Source organism: Procambarus clarkii, chromosome 79 (assembly GCF_040958095.1).
Source record: "Procambarus clarkii isolate CNS0578487 chromosome 79, FALCON_Pclarkii_2.0, whole genome shotgun sequence".
Classification (NCBI taxonomy): Eukaryota; Metazoa; Arthropoda; class Malacostraca; order Decapoda; family Cambaridae; genus Procambarus; species Procambarus clarkii.
In genome coordinates, this window is record NC_091228.1 from 1,775,965 (window position 1) to 1,797,292 (window position 21,328).

The 21,328-nt window shown below is 50.5% G+C and overlaps 1 protein-coding gene across 9 annotated transcripts in view; it reads right to left on the reverse strand.

The window, feature by feature from the left end:
- The window catches only part of Cen (cerebellar degeneration-related protein 2-like), a 621,507-nt gene that overhangs the window by 45,570 nt on the left and 554,609 nt on the right, over positions 1–21,328 (reverse strand). For all 9 annotated transcript variants that reach the window (XM_069314440.1, XM_069314434.1, XM_069314438.1 and 6 more), the window contains one exon: positions 1,496–1,644. In XM_069314440.1, coding sequence (XP_069170541.1) covers positions 1,496–1,644 — 149 coding nt within the window. The remainder of the gene's footprint in view (positions 1–1,495; positions 1,645–21,328) is intronic.

A 21,328-nucleotide genomic window follows, 5' to 3' on the forward strand; every position in this document is an offset into this window, starting at 1 on the left:
GGAAGAGGGGGGGAGAGGGAAGAGGGGGGAGAGGGAAGAGGGGGGGAGAGGGAAGAGGGGGGGAGAGGGAAGAGGGGGGAGAGGGAAGAGGGGGGAGAGGAAAGAGGGGGGAGAGGGAAGAGGGGGGGAGAGGGAAGAGGGGGGGAGAGGGAAGAGGGGGGGAGAGGGTAGAGGGGGGGAGAGGGAAGAGGAGGGAAGAGGGGGGAGAGGGAAGAGGGGGGAGAGGGAAGAGGGGGGGAGAGGGAAGAGGGGGGAAGAGGGGGGAGAGGGAATAGGGGGGAGAGGGAAGAGGGGGGGAGAGGGAAGAGGGGGGGAGAGGGAAGAGAGGGAAGAGGGGGGGAGAGGGAAGAGGGGGGGAGAGGGAAGAGGGGGGGAGAGGGAAGAGGGGGGGAGAGGGAAGAGGGGGGGAGAGGGAAGAGGGGGGGGAGAGGGAAGAGGGGGGGGGGAGAGGGAAGAGGGGGGAGAGGGAAGAGGGGGGGAGAGGGAAGAGGGGGGGAGAGGGAAGAGGGGGGGAGAGGGAAGAGGGGGGGAGAGGGAAGAGGGGGGGAGAGGGAAGAGGGGGGGAGAGGGAAGAGGGGGGGAGAGGGAAGAGGGGGGGAGAGGGAAGAGGGGGGGGAGAGGGAAGAGGGGGGAGAGGGAAGAGGGGGGAGAGGGAAGAGGGGGGAGAGGGAAGAGGGGGGGGAGAGGGAAGAGGGGGGGGGAGAGGGAAGAGGGGGGAAGAGGGAAGAGGGGGGGGAGAGGGAAGAGGGGGGAGAGGAGGGAGAGGGGGGAGAGTGGGGAGAGGAAGGAAAAGGGGGAGGGACGATGTGGGAGAGACGGAAAAGGAGGAACGGGAGTGGAGGGGGGGGGGTAGAGACTGCCCCAGACACCACTCCTATAGAGTAAACAAATATTTGTAATGTTAAACATTCATATCACCGAGTCAGTGAAAACAGCAATGAAATCAAAGTGAAAACACAACAAATACAAATATTCTTTATTCTTCATTCCTGAAAATAAAATTATTCTGTACAGTACGAATTTCAGTGCAAATATTCTGCATATTCTGTTTATTATTTATTGCCCTTGTCAATATATCCCGTGAACTAACAACTACCATATTGCTATGTGGTGGTTGTGCACTCACAAATAACAACGTTACTACGCTATCACTCCTCAGCCACTACTTCAAGACGTCTTAGTGGACCCATTGACAAAGAATAGTCTTGTTGAACAAATCCACAAGGGCCGTGACGAGGATTCGAACCTACGTCCGAGATCATCCCAGACGCTGCCTTAATCGACTGAGCTACGATATGGCCAAAAAGATTTGAAACCAGAAGTTGTACCAACTTACTTGGATCCTGCAGCCTCTCCGAGACACAAACCAGGGTTTTACACAACTCCCCCTGCACTCGAGCTATGTGAATAGGCCGTTCTACCTCTTTGCCCTTCATTACACACATAAATCACAATAGAAACAGTCGTGTTGACATGGGGCCGAGGGGCTACGTACTTCCTTATTTTACGCTTGTCAGCGGCGCCCTCGGCAGCGAGTCTGTTGTTGTTCTTCTCCAGCTCGTGTATGGAGATCTCCAGCTGCTCGTAGATGCGAAGCCGAGAATCGTTCACCTCCCTCAGGGCGGCAGTCTGCTTGCTCAGGTACTGCGGACAAGATCATCGCATGTCACTACTTATAAAGAGTTCATCCATAATCAACACAATGAGAATTATTGTCCATAAAAGGTACATGACTGAGTACAACAGATTACAACTCTTAAGAGCTCAACTATAGCCCGGGCTACATGGACATTTCGTTCTGAGTGGCTAACTCTACACAATAACAGAAGATCACAAGTCACCCGTGATTGGCCCATATCACTCACAACCAGTGATTGTGATCCTCAGGAGGATCACAATCCTGTGGGTTGTGATCTTCACAACCCACAGGTCACTGTGATCATTATTAACACCTGACATGCCACTTTCTGCGACTCTGCTAGATGGATTAAAAAATAAAAAATTACCCCATGCGTCCAAGGATAATATCTTTAAACATTCAAAATATGAAGGTGCAAATTATTTAATATGTTAACATTCACTGGCTGAAAGCTCAACCACTTGGACTGGACGATAGAGCGACGGTATCGCTTCATGCAGGTCGGCGTTCAATCCCTGGCCGTCCAAGTCGTTGAGCACCATTCCTTCCCCCGTCCCATCCCGAACCCTTCCCAGTGCTATATAGTCATAATGGCTACGCGCTTTCCCCACACGGGAGACATCTCCCGTCACGCAGGGTGCAGTCGCACCTCCACAGATCTCCATTATCAGCTTTCGATACTGGTAATGGCTCAAAACGGCCACCACTTACGGGCTATTCATGCCCGTGCCACCTTTCGGGTGGCTTAATCTTCATCAATCAATCATCAGCGCTCGCCCCTCACTGCCTGAAAAATGGCATGCAGGCAGTGTAGTCATCAAGCCCACAGACCATGTACAGTACAGGAACACAACCCACGTACCCCCTGCCTAACATCAACAGCCAGGATCTTCACACAGGAAAACCAAGACCGGATACCATGACCCTCACACAAGGACTGAGGAGAAGGCGTCACCATGAGACAGTCACTTGGGTCACAGGTGGCGGCGCCAGCAGCTCACGTTCGGGCGGTACGCTTGGTATTCAGGGGTATTCAAGCTCCATCTACCAGCCCGTCCTCATAAACAATGGCCAAAGCCCATTCCATCCACCCGCCAAACCCCCTGTTTATGAATGAAAAACGGTTTACACACAACTCACAACTGATGATGTAACGACCGCTTCCCTCTGTCGTAATAACCGCGGCCTCTATTGTAATAACCCAATGTTCCCCAGTATTAATCCTGTTATCTTGTTATCTCTCGTGATCGTAATATACGCTCTCTGTTGTACATCTCTGTCTCTTCACTCAATACCCCAGCTCAACACTGTTACAGTCCAGTATGACCCCTCACTGGACTGCCACGTATGTAAGAGGAATATTAAATGAGGAAGATAAACCAAGGACAAGGGTTATTAGTTAAAAAAAAAAACAATAACAAAACACATTTACACTGCCACCACCTTCCTGACCAACCATACCTGAATGTGTCAATCACCGATCCCCCAGGAAGGCAAGGAATCAGTAACCATGGGACTCCGGGTAATATGAATTTCAGAAATAAATTTTGGAAAATTAGTTTGTGTAATTTACGTTACTTATTTGAATCCAAGGGCAACTTTAGTATCTATTAATAGTAGGAGAACATGGGGCTTCCAATACAACCCCTAAAAATGACAAAGTAACAAAATATATCAAAGGGGAGTTAAGTGAATACCACTGGACAAGCTATACAATTTATTTTATGAAACATGTAAATTAAGACAATTTGAACACATCACCTATTCTATTTCCCTAGAGGCACAATGGATATTTACCGAGGACACAAAACTCAAGTGCACTATACCTTAAATACCCGCACCACGGCCAAGATGTTGATGGCTGCCCTCAGCCCCGAGGATACGGGCTTGCGGCCCTGTTCCTAATACACTCCCAAGACACACTGATGAAATTTAGTTTTTCCAACTTATTGCTGGGAAGGATACTCCTCCCACCATCTACTACAGCCCCAGGGCTCCACCCATTATTTTGGCCCTGGCCAACCATTTAACACGTAGGCCTGAGGTCTGGCTCTCTAGGGCCAATAAGGACTTGGCCCTTATCTCAGGCCAATCACCTTCACTGATCTGTCGTGGAAAGCTACATGAATTTCTGAAGATTGAGTCAGCTCTCCCCAGCTAGAGAAGGGGGACAAGGCGCGTCTATGGAGCCCAGACACCTGCGAGCGATGTTTACAAACTGATAATTTATGTTCAAGCCTGTCTCCTCTAAGATAGGAGTAGGGACATTTGACTCTGCCTGGTATGGGGAAGGCCGCTGCTGAGAGGGAAAGAGAGGGAATGAGAGGGAACATCTGAGTGGGGAATTGAGTGGGAGAGCCAAGGTATCCACGACCACCCTACCCTCAGGTCAACCTCTTGACCCTGACAAATGGGCGACAAGGGGGGGGGGAGGAAGAGGAGGAGACGAATGACGGCCAAGGGGATGGGAGAAGGAAGGAGGGGAGAGGGAGAAGGAAAGGAGGGGAGAAGGAGAAGGAAAGGAGGGGAGAAGGAGAAGGAAAGGAGGGGAGAAGGGGAGGGAAAAGAGGGGAGAAGAGAGAACCAATGATCTGAGCCCCAGATCATTAAGCCATCAACATCTTGGCCGTGGTGCGGGTATTTAAGGTATAGTGCACTTGAGTTTTGTGTCCTCGGTAAATATCCATTGTGCCTCTAGGGAAATAGAATAGGTGATGTGTTCAAATTGTCTTAATTTACATGTTTCATAAAATAAATTGTATAGCTTGTCCAGTGGTATTCACTTAACTCCCCTTTGATATATTTTGCTACTTTGTCATTTTTAGGGGTTGTATTGGAAGCTCCCATGTTCTCCTACTATTAATAGATACTAAAGTTGCCCTTGGATTCAAATAAGTAACGTAAATTACACAAACTAATTTTCCAAAATTTATTTCTGAAATTCATATTACCCGGAGTCCCATGGTTACTGATTCCTTGCCTTCCTGGGGGATCGGTGATTGACACATTCAGGTATGGTTGGTCAGGAAGGTGGTGGCAGTGTAAATGTGTTTTGTTATTGTTTTTTTTTTTAACTAATAACCCTTGTCCTTGGTTTATCTTCCTCATTTAATATTCCTCTTACATACGTGGCAGTCCAGTGAGGGGTCATACTGGACTGTAACAGTGTTGAGCTGGGGTATTGAGTGAAGAGACAGAGATGTACAACAGAGAGCGTATATTACGATCACGAGAGATAACAAGATAACAGGATTAATACTGGGGAACATTGGGTTATTACAATAGAGGCCGCGGTTATTACGACAGAGGGAAGCGGTCGTTACAATGCGACAAGGGGGGGGGAGGAAGAGGAGGAGACGAATGACGGCCAAGGGGATGGGAGAAGGAAGGAGGGGAGAGGGAGAAGGAAAGGAGGGGAGAAGGAGAAGGAAAGGAGGGGAGAAGGGGAGGGAAAAGAGGGGAGAAGAGAGAACCAATGATCTGAGCCCCAGATCATTACAATGATGTTCGAACACCAAGTGCTTCGCTGACGACTTTTGTTCGAACCAGAACGCTGTCATTACTTCACCCGCGTACTACAAATAATGGCCAACAGAACCTAAACACCTAACCTAACCAGTGCCCGAAACACTGCGTGTTAATGGCTCTGCAATTATGTAAAAATACCAATATTATGTAATCTCACAAACCAATTGTACATTCTCGTAAATAAATATATAAATGCCTAAATAAACACAATATGCTAATATATTTTAATATTAATTTATATTTGAGAAACTTCCTATTTTGAATGAACAACCCTGGAAACACAAACCGAGGCTGACTCTATTTTCCGCTTGTTACAACTTGTAATAAAGTTGTTACATCTTGGCTGAACGTGTTTATGACGTATTAGAACGTTGCTACAACTTGCTATATTGGTTGTTATAACTGGTTAGGAGGTGTTAAAACTTGTTCGAACGTTGTACCAACGTCGTAGTTTCGGTGTGTGTTTGGCGGGAGCTAGCATGTTAAAATTGTTGAATGCGTCTTTGGGGTCGACCGCTGGATGGAATGGTCTTGGTCTGAGGACAGGTTGCCATGTACACCACTGAACCTCAGACGTGTATTGTAAAAGGTTCGTGTTTTCATTCCAGCTAATGTTTTTCCTATTATTTTTGTCACTTGTGGCAAGAAGATGGCTAACTACCCATCATCAGTCCAGACGTGTTCTCCAAGTCATAAATAATGATGTGAAAAAAATGTTGTTGCAATGTAGAGAACAAAAGTTTACTGTTTAATTGTCTGCAAGCATTATTGTTGCAGCTTTTGGGTCACCACCTTAACCAAGCTCTCTAACAGCCTGGTTGATCAGTCCAGCAACCAGGAGGCCTGGTCGACGACCGGGCCGCGGGGACACTAAGCCCCGGAAGCACCTCAAGGTAACCTCAAGGTAAGAGTCGTTTGGTTGATGGATGAGTGTTGTCACCATCACCTGTCAAGTGAAGGGGGCCTCGTAGCCTGGTGGATAGTGCGCAGGACTCGTAATTCTGTGGCGCGGGTTCGATTCCCGCAGGAGGTAGAAACAAATGGGCAAAGTTTCTTTCACCCTGAATGCCCCTGTTACCTAGCAGTAAATAGGTACCTGGGTGTTAGTCAGCTGTCACGGGCTGCTTCCTGGGGGTGGAGGCCTGGTCGAGGACCGGGCCGCGGGGACACTAAAGCCCCGAAATCATCTCAAGATAACCTCAAGATAACCATATGAACGCATTAGGTATATACATCAACCCGTACTCTCACTAATTACGTCGCTTTTCGCTCGTATGCGCACTAAGGTGTAAAATGATCATAATAAAAAATGGAAGCAGCTCACAAAATTGACGTATTATCTCGTTTTCTGTTTTAGGTCCTCTGGCTTACTCTGTTAGGTTAGAAGAGGAAATTTTCAATTAACGGTTTTCATGAAGTTTTGAAACCTAAGGTGAACTTCCTGCCCTCCTAACCTACCAGAAGACCCTTAACTTGCTGTTTTGGAAAACAAAAATCCGAAAATTATTTTCGATTTTTTTAATTTTCAAATTGCTGTATTTTTTGGCAGTAGCGCATACGAGCAAAGAGCGACGTGTTTTGTAAGGACAGGTTAGTATAACCTTCCCATTGTACCAAAATAAAATTGCCGTAAGGTTATCTTATATGATATGATATAAAACGATATGGAAGAAAATGTAGAATAGAACCAGTGAAGAGCAGAGGTGCCATAGGCACAATCAGAGAACACTGTATAAACATCAGAGGTCCGCGGTTGTTCAACGTCCTCCCAGCGAGCATATGAAATATTGCCGGAACAACCGTGGACATCTTCAAGAGGAAACTAGATAGTTTCCTCCAAGGAGTGCCGGACCAACCGGGCTGTGGTGGGTATGTGGGCCTGCGGGCCACTCCAAGCAACAGCCTGGTGGACCAAACTCTCACAAGTCAAGCCTGGCCTCGGGCCGGGCTTGGGGAGTAGAACTCCCAGAACCCCATCAACCAGGTAACCAGGTATCTTGAGGTTATCTTGAGATGATTTCGGGGCTTTAGTGTCCCCGCGGCCCGGTCCTCGACCAGGCCTCCACCCCCAGGAAGCAGCCCGTGACAGCTGACTAACACCCAGGTACCTATTTTACTGCTAGGTAACAGGGGCATAGGGTGAAAGAAACTCTGCCCATTGTTTCTCGCCGGCGCCTGGGATCGAACCCAGGACCACAGGATCACAAGTCCCGCGTGCTGTCCACTCGGCCGACCGGTGAAGTGCTATTTTCTGAGTGCTTATGCCTAAGAAGGATAAACAATGGGTGTTCAAGTGCAAGTATGTTTACTGATCAATGGTTGTTATTCCCCGCAAACTTTGCGTTGACCTCTGTCCTGATTTCATCCAGCAGGATTCTGAATTGTAGCAATGTTTTGTCATTGACGGCTTCGGCGGGTAGGCGGTTCCATGGGTTTATAACCCTGTGGGTGAAAAAAATCTCCTATTTTCTGTGTTACATTGTGGCTTGTTGAGCTTCATGCCGTGGCTCCTTGTGTGTGTTATATCTGACCTTTGAAAAGCTCAACCTCCTAAAACGAGAGTTCTTGTAGTAACTCTTCGGTCAAAAGTACAAATATGTTTGCAGGCGATGAGTCACAATAACGTGGCTGAAGTATGTTGACCAGGCCACACACTAGAAGGTGAAGGGACGACGACGTTTCGGTCCGTCCTGGACCATTCTCAAGTCGATTCTCAATCGACTTGAGAATGGCCCAGGACGGACCGAAACGTCGTCGTCCCTTCATCTTCTAGTGTGTGGTCTGGTCTACAAATATGTCGTGATGAACCACCAGAAAGTAGACTTTTGTATGATTGAATTTGGACAAACCGTTAAGGTTTTTTATATTAATGTTGCTAATGAAGCCTAACCAAACAATCGTAGGCCTTATAAATGCTGAGGCCTAATTCTTTTAGCATGGTAAAAGAAATTGCAATTCTCTTACCATGTCGTAGCTCAGTCGATTAAGGCAGCGTTTGGGATGCTCTCGGACGTAGGTTCGAATCCTCGACACGGCCCTTGTGGATTTGTTCGTTCCTAATTTGTTTCGTTCGTTTAATATACCAATGTGCTTTAATATACTTACTAATCTCTCTCATCTCATTTTTTTTCTTGCAATGTATTTATCATTTTATTAATTCTGATAGAATTTACCTACTTAAAATTATCTGTTAGATTAAGGACCTGCCCGAAACGCTGCGCGTACTAGTGGCTTTACAAGAGTGCAATTACTGTACTATGCTATGTATTCTCACAAACCCAATGTACCTTCTTGTATATATATAAATAAATAAATAAATAAAAATAATATAGTGCATATATGTACTGTACTGGGTCTAGGAATATTTAAGTTTGGTAATTAGCATAATTTTTTCCGGACTATTAAACAGTACAAAAAGTGGCTTACTGGGGATCCTATTGGTACGATCGACCACAGTTACAAAAAAAGTACCCTCATTTAAGGAGGATGGATTGCTTTTATAGCAGTAGTCTGGATCAATATCCTCCAAATTATTCAGTAGTTTTAAATTCCGACGAGATCAGCCTTGTCATGTCTTGTTTGCGGTGATATCCCGCCGAACACACACCGTAACTACGACGTTAGTACAACGTTCGAACGAGTTTTAACACCTAACCAGTTATAACAACCAATATAGCAAGTTGTAACAACGTTCTAATGCGTCATAAACACGTTCAGCCAAGATGCAACAACTTTATTACAAGTTGTAACAAGCGGAAAATAGAGACAGTTTCGGTTTGTGTTTCCAGAGTTTAGCCCTCGGGCCTGCTTGATACCTGGTTGATACCTGGTTGATGGGGTTCTGGGAGTTCTTCTACTGCCCAAGCCCGGCCCGAGGCCAGGCTTGACTTGTGAGAGTTTGGTCCACCAGGCTGTTGCTTGGAGCGGCCCGCAGGCCCACATATACCTGCTTGATGGGGTTCTGGGAGATCTTCTACTCCCCAAGCCCGGCCCGAGGCCAGGCTTGACTTGTGAGAGTTTGGTCCACCAGGCTGTTGCTTGGAGCGGCCCGCAGGCCCACATATACCTGGTTGATGGGGTTCTGGGAGTTCTTCTACTCCCCAAGCCCGGCCCGAGGCCAGGCTTGACTTGTGAGAGTTTGGTCCACCAGGCTGTTGCTTGGAGCGGCCCGCAGGCCCACATATACCTGGTTGATGGGGTTCTGGGAGTTCTTCTACTCCCCAAGCCCGGCCCGAGGCCAGGCTTGACTTGTGAGAGTTTGGTCCACCAGGCTGTTGCTTGGAGCGGCCCGCAGGCCCACATATACCTGGTTGATGGGGTTCTGGGAGTTCTTCTACTCCCCAAGCCCGGCCCGAGGCCAGGCTTGACTTGTGAGAGTTTGGTCCACCAGGCTGTTGCTTGGAGCGGCCTGCAGGCCCACATATACCTGGTTGATGGGGTTCTGGGAGTTCTTCTACACCCCAAGCCCGGCCCGAGGCCAGGCTTGACTTGTGAGAGTTTGGTCCACCAGGCTGTTGCTTGGAGCGGCCCGCAGGCCCACATATACCTGGTTGATGGGGTTCTGGGAGTTGTTCTACTCCCCAAGCCCGGCCCGAGGCCAGGCTTGACTTGTGAGAGTTTGGTCCACCAGGCTGTTGCTTGGAGCGGCCCGCAGGCCCACATATACCTGCTTGATGGGGTTCTGGGAGTTCTTCTACTCCCCAAGCCCGGCCCGAGGCCAGGCTTGACTTGTGAGAGTTTGGTCCACCAGGCTGTTGCTTGGAGCGGCCCGCAGGCCCACATATACCTGCTTGATGGGGTTCTGGGAGATCTTCTACTCCCCAAGCCCGGCCCGAGGCCAGGCTTGACTTGTGAGAGTTTGGTCCACCAGGCTGTTGCTTGGAGCGGCCCGCAGGCCCACATATACCTGCTTGATGGGGTTCTGGGAGTTCTTCTACTCCCCAAGCCCGGCCCGAGGCCAGGCTTGACTTGTGAGTTTGGTCCACCAGGCTGTTGCTTGGAGCGGTCCGCAGGCCCACATATACCTGGTTGATGGGGTTCTGGGAGTTCTTCTACTCCCCAAGCCCGGCCCGAGGCCAGGCTTGACTTGCGAGAGTTTGGTCCACCAGGCTGTTGCTTGGAGTGGCCCGCAGGCCCACATACCCACCACAGCCCGGTTGGTCCGGCACTCCTTGGAGGAAACTATCTAGTTTCCTCTTGAAGATGTCCACGGTTGTTCCGGCAATATTTCTTATGCTCGCTGGGAGGACGTTGAACAACCGCGGACCTCTGATGTTTATACAGTGTTCTCTGATTGTGTCTATGGCACCTCTGTTCTTCACTGGTTCTATTCTGCATTTTCTTCCATATCGTTCACTCCAGTATGTTGTTATTTTACTGTGCTGCAGGAAAGATGTCGCTGCTCCCTGAATACGACCCGTCGCTGCGGTGTCGTGGAAGACGACAACCTCACCAGTACTTTGTCTCGTGTCTCGCGCAGGAAAAAATGAGTTTATAATGTACTCACTTAGTTGTGCTTTCGGGGGTTGAGCTTCGGCTCTTTGGTCCCGCCTCTCAACGCACAAAATGTGTTCATGTGTGTGTATTCGTGTGGCGTTGTTTTCTCTTGACAGAGGGATGCACCTGAGAGTGCCACGGGTGCAGTGCCACGGGTGCAGTGCCACGGGTGCAGTGCCACGGGTGCAGTGCCACGGGTGCAGTGCCACGGGTGCAGTGCCACGGGTGTAGTGACACCTGACCTGACACCACGACCCGAATCCCTTACCCCCCCCCACAGGTCGAGAGGGGAAGGGGGGGGGGGAATAATACCACCACCACAGCCAGATGGCGGTGTATGGCAGTCCCCCATACACAGACCGTGGTGGTGGGGGGGGGCGGTGACAAGTACGTGACACAGGTGACAATGGCGGGAATGCAGGTCACCAACACTGTCACCTCCGTCGTGACCCACTCCTGTCACTGACGACACGGGGTGAGGGGGGGGGGGACATGGTGGGTACAGGGGGAGGGGGGGGACATGAAGGGTCAGGCGGGAGCACGGAGACGACATATGGTTATCTTGAGATCTTGAGGTTATCTTGAGATGATTTCGGGGCTTTAGTGTCCCCGCGGCCCGGTCCTCGACCAGGCCTCCACCCCCAGGAAGCAGCCCGTGACAGCTGACTAACACCCAGGTACCTATTTACTGCTAGGTAACAGGTAAGGAGAACAGGAGAATGTACAGAAGGAGGGGTGAGAATAGGACGTAAACAGTGCAACGAAAGCGAAGGTAACACCAGAGAAGAAGAGAGGAAGAAGGACAGGTGATGAAAAAGGTAAAGTAAGAGAAGCAGAGAAAGAATGAGGGGGGGGGGAGGCATGGGGGGAGGGGGGGAGTGTAGGAAGAGCACTTCCGGTGGAGTGACCCCCAACAGTACGCGCAGACTCGCCAGGCGGAGCGCTGCCACTTGGCCCAGAAGGAATCCAGCAAATATGTTGACCTAATTGACAGGGGGGGGGGGGAGGAACCAAGTTTGACCTAGCAGATGGGGCGGAGGGGTGAGGGACGAGGAGTGAGGGGGGCGAGACAAGGGGAAACTGGGCGCAGGTGGGTGACCACATCAGTCACCCACTACCCACTACCCCCACCCACACACACACACACACACACACACACCCTATTTCTCAACCCTCCTATGCCATTCAGACTCTCCCTAACTTTCAGACCCATTATGCCCTTCCTACCCCCCTAGATGCCCAGACCCCATTTGCCTACCAGGCACTACCAGGCACTTCCAGGCACTCCCAGGCAACCCCTAGCACCCCCCCCCCCCAGACACCCCCACTCGCCCCCAAGACACCCCCCCCCCCCGTCCCCCCCAGACCCCCGGCGAAAGGGGGAACTCTGACACCCGAGTTTCCAAGAAGAGTCTCAAGGTTTGGTACACCAATGCTGATGGGGTAGCCAATAAAGCAGAAGAGATAAAAGAAAGAGTTAGTGAGGCAGACCCAGACATAGTGGCAATAGTGGAAACTAAAATAAATGGCATGATCTCGGATGCAATCTTTCCAGAGGGGTACCAGGTGATAAGAAAAGAAAGGACACAGAGACAGGGAGGAGGAGTGGCACTCCTAATAAAGCGGAAATGGAAGTTTGATGAGCTGGAAAATCTGGGTACCAATGAAAGCACGAACTTCATACATGGAACTCTGACAGTGGATGGGAAGAAGATTGTAATCTTGATACTCTACAATCCCCCACCAAACAGTAGAAGGCCCAGGCAGGAGTACGAGGACAGCAACAAAACATGTATAGATGAACTGCAGAGGGCAGCAGCTATAGCGCATAGAATGAGAGCGAAGCTACTGGTCATGGGAGACCTAAATCACGGAGAGATAGATTGGGAAACGAGGCATCCCCATGGCGGGGAGGAGACCTGGGGAGCGAAGCTGGTAGACGTTATTGACAGGAATTTCCTAACACAGCATGTGAAGGAAGACATTAGGGAAAGAGGAGGGGATACACCCAGCCTATTAGACCTCGTTTTCACCCAGAATGTAGAAGACATCGAGCATTTAGAACATGAAATACCACTAGGAGCCAGTGACCATTGTGTCCTAGTCTTTGACTACATGATGGAGCTTAAAATTGTGACCAAAGGACAAGAGGTCCGGGAAAGGAGACTTGATTACAGAAAAGGGGACTACAGAAGGATAAGGGACTACCTGGGAGAAGTGCAGTGGGAGGAAGAAATTAGAGGAAAAACAGTCCAAGATATGATGAACCAAGTCATATGGAAATGCAAGGAGGCTGGAGAGAGAGTTATTCCAACAGTAAAGGAAAAAAGCAGGAAGGAATATAATAACCCATGGTTTAATAGACAGTGTCAGGAAGCAAAAGTGAGAAGCAGGATGGAGTGGAGGAAGTACAGAAGACAAAGGACAGAGCACAACAGGATTAGATGTATCAGAGCTAGGAACGATTACATTAACATAAGACGAGTGTCGGAAAGAAATTATGAGAATGATATTGCAATCAAAGCGAAAAAGCAACCAAAATTACTACATATCCATATAAGAAGGAAGATGTCGGTAAATGACCAAGTGACAAGACTGAGGAAAACAGAGGGGGAATATACAGAAAGCGACAAGGAAATCTGTGAGGTACTGAATGCAAGTTTCCATGGAGTGTTCACAACCGAGCCTGAGCAGCTCCCATTGTTGGAAGAGATTACCCTAGATGGAAGACTATCAGATATAGAGGTGACAGCAGAGTAGGTAATGAAACAGTTGACAACACTACATGTAACTAAAGCGGTTGGATCAGGCAAAGTATCACCGTGAATACTAAAAGAGGCAGCGCAGGCTCTCAGTGTGCCTCTGGCAATGATCTTTAATGAGTCACTATGTCGGGAGAATTGCCCAGTTGCTGGAAGGAGGCAAATGTCGTACCGATTTTTAAGAAAGGAGATAGGGAGGAGGCACTTAACTACAGACCCGTATCACTGACAAGCATCCCCTGCAAAATACTTGAAAGAATAATTAGGCTAAGACTTGTTGAGCACCTGGAGAGCATTGGGTTTGTAAACAAGCACCAACATGGGTTCTGGACAGGGAAATCATGCCTAACAAACCTTTTAGAATTCTATGACAAAGTAACAAGGATAAGGCAGGACAGAGAAGGCTGGGCAGACTGCATATTTCTTGACTGCCAAAAGGCCTTTGATACGGTACCGCACATGAGACTGCTATACAAACTTGAGAGGCAGGCAGGAGTAAGCGGAAAGGCCCTAGTATGGGTGAAGAACTACCTAACAGGAAGGAGCCAGAGGGTAATGGTAAGGGGCGAGAAGTCGGACTGGCGAACAGTAACAAGTGGAGTACCTCAAGGATCGGTGCTGGGCCCAATCCTCTTTCTAATTTACGTAAATGATATGTTTACAGGAGTGGAATCATACATGTCAATGTTTGCGGATGACGCAAAATTAATGAGAAGAGTTGTGACAGATGAGGATTGTAGGATCCTCCAAGAGGACTTAAACAGGTTGCAGAGATGGTCAGGGAAATGGCTACTGGAGTTCAACACCAGTAAATGTAAAGTTATGGAAATGGGATCAGGTGATAGGAGACCAAAGGGACAGTACACAATGAAGGGGAACAGCCTACCTGTAACGATTCGAGAAAGAGACCTGGGAGTGGATGTGACACCTAATCTAACTCCTGAGGCACATATAAATAGGATAATGACAGCAGTGTACTATACACTGGCGAAAATTAGAACTTCATTCAGAAACCTAAGTGAGGAGGCTTTTAGGGCGCTTTACACTGCCTACGTGAGACCCGTCTTAGAGTATGCCGCGCCATCATGGAGCCCCCACCTGAAGAAACACATAAGGAAACTAGAGAAGGTTCAGAGGTTTGCGACGAGGCTTGTCCCAGAGTTACGAAGGATTTGATATGAAGAACGTCTGAGGGAACGTAACCTTACGACACTAGAGAAAAGAAGGGAGAGAGGAGATATGATAGGGACATATAAAATACTCAGGGGAATTGACAAAGTGGAAATAGATGAAATGTTCACACGGAATAGTAACAGAACGAGGGGACATGGGTGGAAGCTGGAAACTCAGATGAGTCAGAGAGATGTTAGGAAGTTTTCTTTTAGCGTGAGAGTAGTGGAAAAATGGAATGCACTTCAGGAACAGGTTGTGGAAGCAAACTCTATTCATAATTTTAAAACTAGGTATGAAAGGGAAATGGGACAGGAGTCATTGCTGTAAAGAACCGATGGATGGAAAGGCGGGATCCAAGAGCCAGTGCTCGATCCTGCAAGCCCAAATAGGTGAGTACACACACACTACACACACACACACACCCACTACACACACACACACCCACTACACACACACACACACACACCCACCCACTACACACACACACACCCACTACACACACACACACACACACACACACCCACCCACTACACACACACACACACACACACACACACACACACACACACACTACACACACACACACACACACACACACACACACACACCCACTACACACACACACACACACACACACACACACACACACACACACACACACACACACACACACACACACACACTACACACACACACACACACACCCACCCACTACACACACACACACACACACACACACACACACACACACACACACACACACACACACACACACACACACACACACACACACACACACACACACCCACCCACCCAATACACCCAACACGGTGGACAAGGATGGTGGGGAGAGACCAAGTCAACACTGGTCCACCGGGGCTGGACCTCACCTGCCAGTGAACCAACACCGGATTCCGTTCACGGGCTCGAACTCTCGCTGACATTAACCTCCGCCACTCACCTTGCCGGTAGAGTACCAGGGAGGGGGGGGGGCTGCATGATAGATTAACTGGACACAAAACTACAGCCAACATGCTCCTGAACTGTGTATGGCACTGTGGACTGTCTCTTGGTGCAGTGCCAGACCATGACAGGTGCCACAGTAACAGTGGCAGACCATGACAGGTGCCACAGTAACAGTGGCAGACCATGACAGGTGCCACAGTAACAGTGGCAGACCATGACAGGTGCCACAGTAACAGTGCCAGACCATGACAGGTGTCACAGTAACAGTGCCAGACCATGACAGGTGCCACAGTAACAGTGGCAGACCATGACAGGTGCCACAGTAACAGTGCCAGACCATGACAGGTGCCACAGTAACAGTGCCAGACCATGACAGGTGTCACAGTAACAGTGCCAGACCATGACAGGTGCCACAGTAACAGTGGCAGACCATGACAGGTGCCACAGTAACAGTGCCAGACCATGACAGGTGTCATAGTAACAGTGCCAGACCATGACAGGTGTCACAGTAACAGTGCCAGACCATGACAGGTGCCACAGTAACAGTGCCAGACCATGACAGGTGCCACAGTAACAGTGCCAGACCATGACAGGTGCCACAGTAACAGTGGCAGACCATGACAGGTGCCACAGTAACAGTGCCAGACCATGACAAGTGCCACAGTAACAGTGCCAGACCATGACAGGTGTCACAGTAACAGTGCCAGACCATGACAGGTGTCACAGTAACAGTGCCAGACCATGACAGGTGCCACAGTAACAGTGCCAGACCATGACAGGTGCCACAGTAACAGTGCCAGACCATGACAGGTGTCACAGTAACAGTGCCAGACCATGACAGGTGCCACAGTAACAGGTAGAGTGCCAGTCTATAACAGGTGCCACAGTAACAGGTAGAGTGCCAGTCCTTGACAAGTGCCACAGTAACAGTTCTAAATATAATGAACACAGATGTGATAGAGTAAACATGTCATATAGAGTTGCTGCTCCATATATATATTAAACAAGAACCTCTATACACAGAGCTCTTAAACTCTACCAATGAGGTGGTAAAGGTACAGAGTTAAGCAGAGAACATAAACCTCGCTGTTATTCCAATGAACAAACCTCCAGGTGCTGCGGTTCAGCAAGCCAAAGAACAGTTACAGAACACAGCGAGCGTGTTCATAATCTTGGCAACCTGGTGCCAGATATTATCCGTCTTGGAGACTTCAATATGCCCAGCTTAAGACAATGTTTATCAAACAATAACATCATTGAAAATTAAGATGGAAATAACCAGTCACCAGTTAGTTGGTGTACAGGGGTGTACCCCTACACCCAGGCCTGCTGGAGTACACCCAGGCCTGCTGGAGTACACCCAGGCCTGCTGGAGTACACCCAGGCCTGCTGGAGTACACCCAGGCCTGCTGGAGTACACCCAGGCCAGCTGGAGTACACCCAGGCCTGCTGGAGTACACCCAGGCCTGGTGGACTACACCCAGGCCTGCTGGAGTACACCCAGGCCTGCTGGAGTACACCCAGGCCTGCTGGAGTACACCCAGGCCTGCTGGAGTACACCTGGCCTACACCCAGGCCTGCTGGAGTACACCCAGGCCTGCTGGAGTACACCCAGGCCTGCTGGAGTACACCTGGCCTACACCCAGGCCTGCTGGAGTACACCCAGGCCTGCTGGAGTACACCCAGGCCTGCTGGAGTACACCCAGGCCTGCTGGAGTACACCCAGGCCTACTGGAGTACACCCAGGCCTGCTGGAGTACACCTGGCCTACACCCAGGCCTGCTGGAGTACACCCAGGCCTGCTGGAGTACACCCAGGCCTGCTGGAGTACACCCAGGCCTGCTGGAGTACACCCAGGCCTGCTGGAGTACACCCAGGCCTGCTGGAGTACACCTGGTCTACACCCAGGCCTGATGGAGTACACCTGACCTACACCCAGGCCTGCTGGAGTACACCTGGTCTACACCCAGGTCTGCTGGAGTACACCTGGCCTACACCCAGGTCTGCTGGAGTACACCTGGTCTACACCCAGGCCTGCTGGAGTACAATTGGCCTACACCCAGGCCTGCTGGAGTACACCTGGTCTACACCCAGGCCTGCTGGAGTACGCCTGGCCTACACTCAGGCCTGCTGGAGTACGCCTGGTCTACACCCAGGCCTGCTGGAGTACGCCTGGTCTACACCCAGGCCTGCTGGAGTACGCCTGGTCTACACCCAGGCCTGCTGGAGTACACCTGGTCTACACCCAAGTCTGCTGGAGTACACCTGGTCTACACCCAGGTCTGCTGGAGTACAACTGGCCTACACCCAGGCCTGCTGGAGTACACCTGGTCTACACCCAGGTCTGCTGGAGTACACCTGGTCTACACCCAGGCCTGCTGGAGTACACCTGGTCTACACCCAGGCCTGCTGGAGTACACCTGGTCTACACCCAGGCCTGCTGGAGTACACCTGGTCTACACCCAGGCCTGCAGGAGTACACCTGGTCTACACCCAGGCCTGCTGGAGTACACCTGGTCTACACCCAGGCCTGCTGGAGTACACCTGGTCTACACCCAGGCCTGCTGGAGTACACCTGGTCTACACCCAGGTCTGCTGGAGTACACCTGGTCTACACCCAGGCCTGCTGGAGTACAACTGGCCTACACCCAGGCCTGCTGGAGTACACCTGGTCTACACCCAGGCCTGCTGGAGTACACCTGGTCTACACCCAGGTCTGCTGGAGTACACCTGGTCTACACCCAGGCCTGCTGGAGTACACCTGGTCTACACCCAGGCCTGCTGGAGTACACCTGGTCTACACCCAGGCCTGCTGGAGTACAACTGGCCTACACCCAGGTCTGCTGGAGTACACCTGGTCTACACCCAGGCCTGCTGGAGTACACCTGGTCTACACCCAGGTCTGCTGGAGTACACCTGGTCTACACCCAGGCCTGCTGGAGTACACCTGGTCTACACCCAGGCCTGCTGGAGTACACCTGGTCTACACCCAGGCCTGCTTGAGTACACCTGGTCTACACCCAGGCCTGCTGGAGTACACCTGGTCTACACCCAGCAGGCCTGGGTGTACAGGCCTGGAGTACAATTGGCCTACACCCAGGCCTGCTGGAGTACAACTGGCCTACACCCAGGCCTGTACACCCAGCAGGCCTGGGTGTACAGGCCTGGAGTACAATTGGCCTTCACCCAGGCCTGCTGGAGTACAACAGGGGTCAGATTCACCAAGCACTTACGAACCTGTACATCTTTTCTCAATCTTTGGCGGCTTTGTTTACAATTATTAAACAGTTAATGAGCTCGGAAGCACCAGGAGGCTGTTTATAACAATAACAACAGTTCATTGGCAAGTTTTCATGCTTGTAAACTGTTTAATAAATGTAACCAAAGTCGTCAAAGATTGAGGAAAGATGTACACGTTCGTAAGTGCTTGCGTAACTGCTTCGTGAATCTGGCCCCAGGTTCGTAAGTACTTGCGTAAGTGCTTCGTGAATCTGGCCCCAGGTTCGTAAGTACTTGCGTTACTGCTCCGTGAATCTGACCCCAGGTTCGTAAGTGCTTGCATAACTACTTCGTGAATCTGACCCCAGGTTCGTAAGTGCTTGCGTAACTACTTCGTGAATCTGGCCCCAGGTTCGTAAGTGCTTGCGTAACTACTTCGTGAATCTGGCCCCAGGTTCGTAAGTACTTGCGTAACTGCTATGTGAATCTGGCCCCAGGTTCGTAAGTACTTGCGTAACTGCTATGTGAATCTGGCCCCAGGTTCGTAAGTACTTGCGTAACTGCTATGTGAATCTGGCCCCAGGTTCGTAAGTACTTGCGCAACTGCTCCGTGAATCTGGCCCCAGGTTCGTAAGTACTTGAGTACCTGCTCCGTGAATCTGGCCCCAGGATACAACGAGGAAGGTCAACACATGAAGGCCGTTGTGGGCCCACTGACCGATTACCTAGGACGAAGTGTCACATTTACACAGAGGAGTGGTGCTAGAGAGGTCTGCTGTTTACTTTCAGCTACTGGGAACAAAAAGTTGCAAGGAGCACGGGCTATGGCGAGCCCGTCGTACTGACCTGGCACACCTGTGCCGCTGGAGAAGTCGGCCATGTTCTGTGCTAGCCAGAGTTTCCAGTCGTGGGTCAGATAAGATGGCAACCTTGAGGTCAGTTTCTCGATGGTGGTGGCGGCCAGTCACGACATGAGTGACGTCTGGCCTGGCCTGGCCATTGCAGGATCCGCCATAGTGACAGTATTGGGCAGCGTCACTCATCCTGTGAGTGGACACACCGCCATAGTGACAGTATTGGGCAGCGTCACTCATCCTGTGAGTGGACACACCGCTATAGTGACAGTATTGGGCAGCGTCACTCATCCTGTGAGTGGACACACCGCCATAGTGACAGTATTGGGCAGCACCACTCATCCTGTGAGTGAACACACCACCATAGTGACAGTATTGGGCAGCGTCACTCATCCTGTGAGTGGACACACCGCCATAGTGACAATATTGGGCAGCGCCACTCATCCTGTGAGTGGACACACCGCCATAGTGACAGTATTGGGCAGCGTCACTCATCCTGTGAGTGGACACACCGCCATAGTGACAATATTGGGCAGCGTCACTCATCCTGTGAGTGGACACACCGCCAGTGACAGTATTGGGCAGCGCCACTCATCCTGTGAGTGGACACACTGCCATAGTGACAGTATTGGGCAGCGCCACTCCTCCTGTGAGTGGACACACCGCCATAGTGACAGTATTGGGCAGCGTCACTCATCCTGTGAGTGGACACACCGCCATAGTGACAGTATTGGGCAGCGTCACTCATCCTGTGAGTGGACACACCGCCATAGTGACAGTATTGGGCAGCGCCACTCATCCTGTGAGTGGACACACCGCCATAGTGACAGTATTGGGCAGCGTCACTCATCCTGTGAGTGGACACACCGCCATAGTGACAGTATTGGGCAGCGTCACTCATCCTGTGAGTGGACACACCGCCATAGTGACAGTATTGGGCAGCATCACTCATCCTGTGAGTGGACACACCGCCATAGTGACAGTATTGGGCAGCGTCACTCATCCTGTGAGTGGACACACCGCCATAGTGACAGTATTGGGCAGCGTCACTCATCCTGGGAGTGGACACACCGCCATAGTGACAGTATTGGGCAGCGCCACTCATCCTGTGAGTGGACACACTGCCATAGTGACAGTATTGGGCAGCGCCACTCCTCCTGTGAGTGGACACACCGCCATAGTGACAGTATTGGGCAGCGTCACTCATCCTGTGAGTGGACACACCGCCATAGTGACAGTATTGGGCAGCGCCACTCATCCTGTGAGTGGACACACCGCCATAGTGACAGTATTGGGCAGCGCCACTCATCCTGTGAGTGAACACACCGCCATAGCAGCATGTACAACACTCCCCAATAGGAAGAAAACCCGCTGGGTTGTTCATCCTGTCACTTGTACCCAGACACAGCTGGGACTTGCTTAACTGTCTCAAGTGATCAGCTCTGCGAGGGCCGTTGTTACGAGACACGCCAAACTTGTGTCTGGTAAACCAACAGACTTAAACCAGTGTACCAAGTCCCCCAACGGGTAACTTAACTCCACAAAGTACTCCTTAATAATTAACTCAAGACACAATTAGATGGTGAGAAACGGTGGTGAGACACACACACATATACACACATATACGGTAAGGGGCGAGAAGTCGGACTGGCGAACAGTAACAAGTGGAGTACCTCAAGGATCGGTGCTGG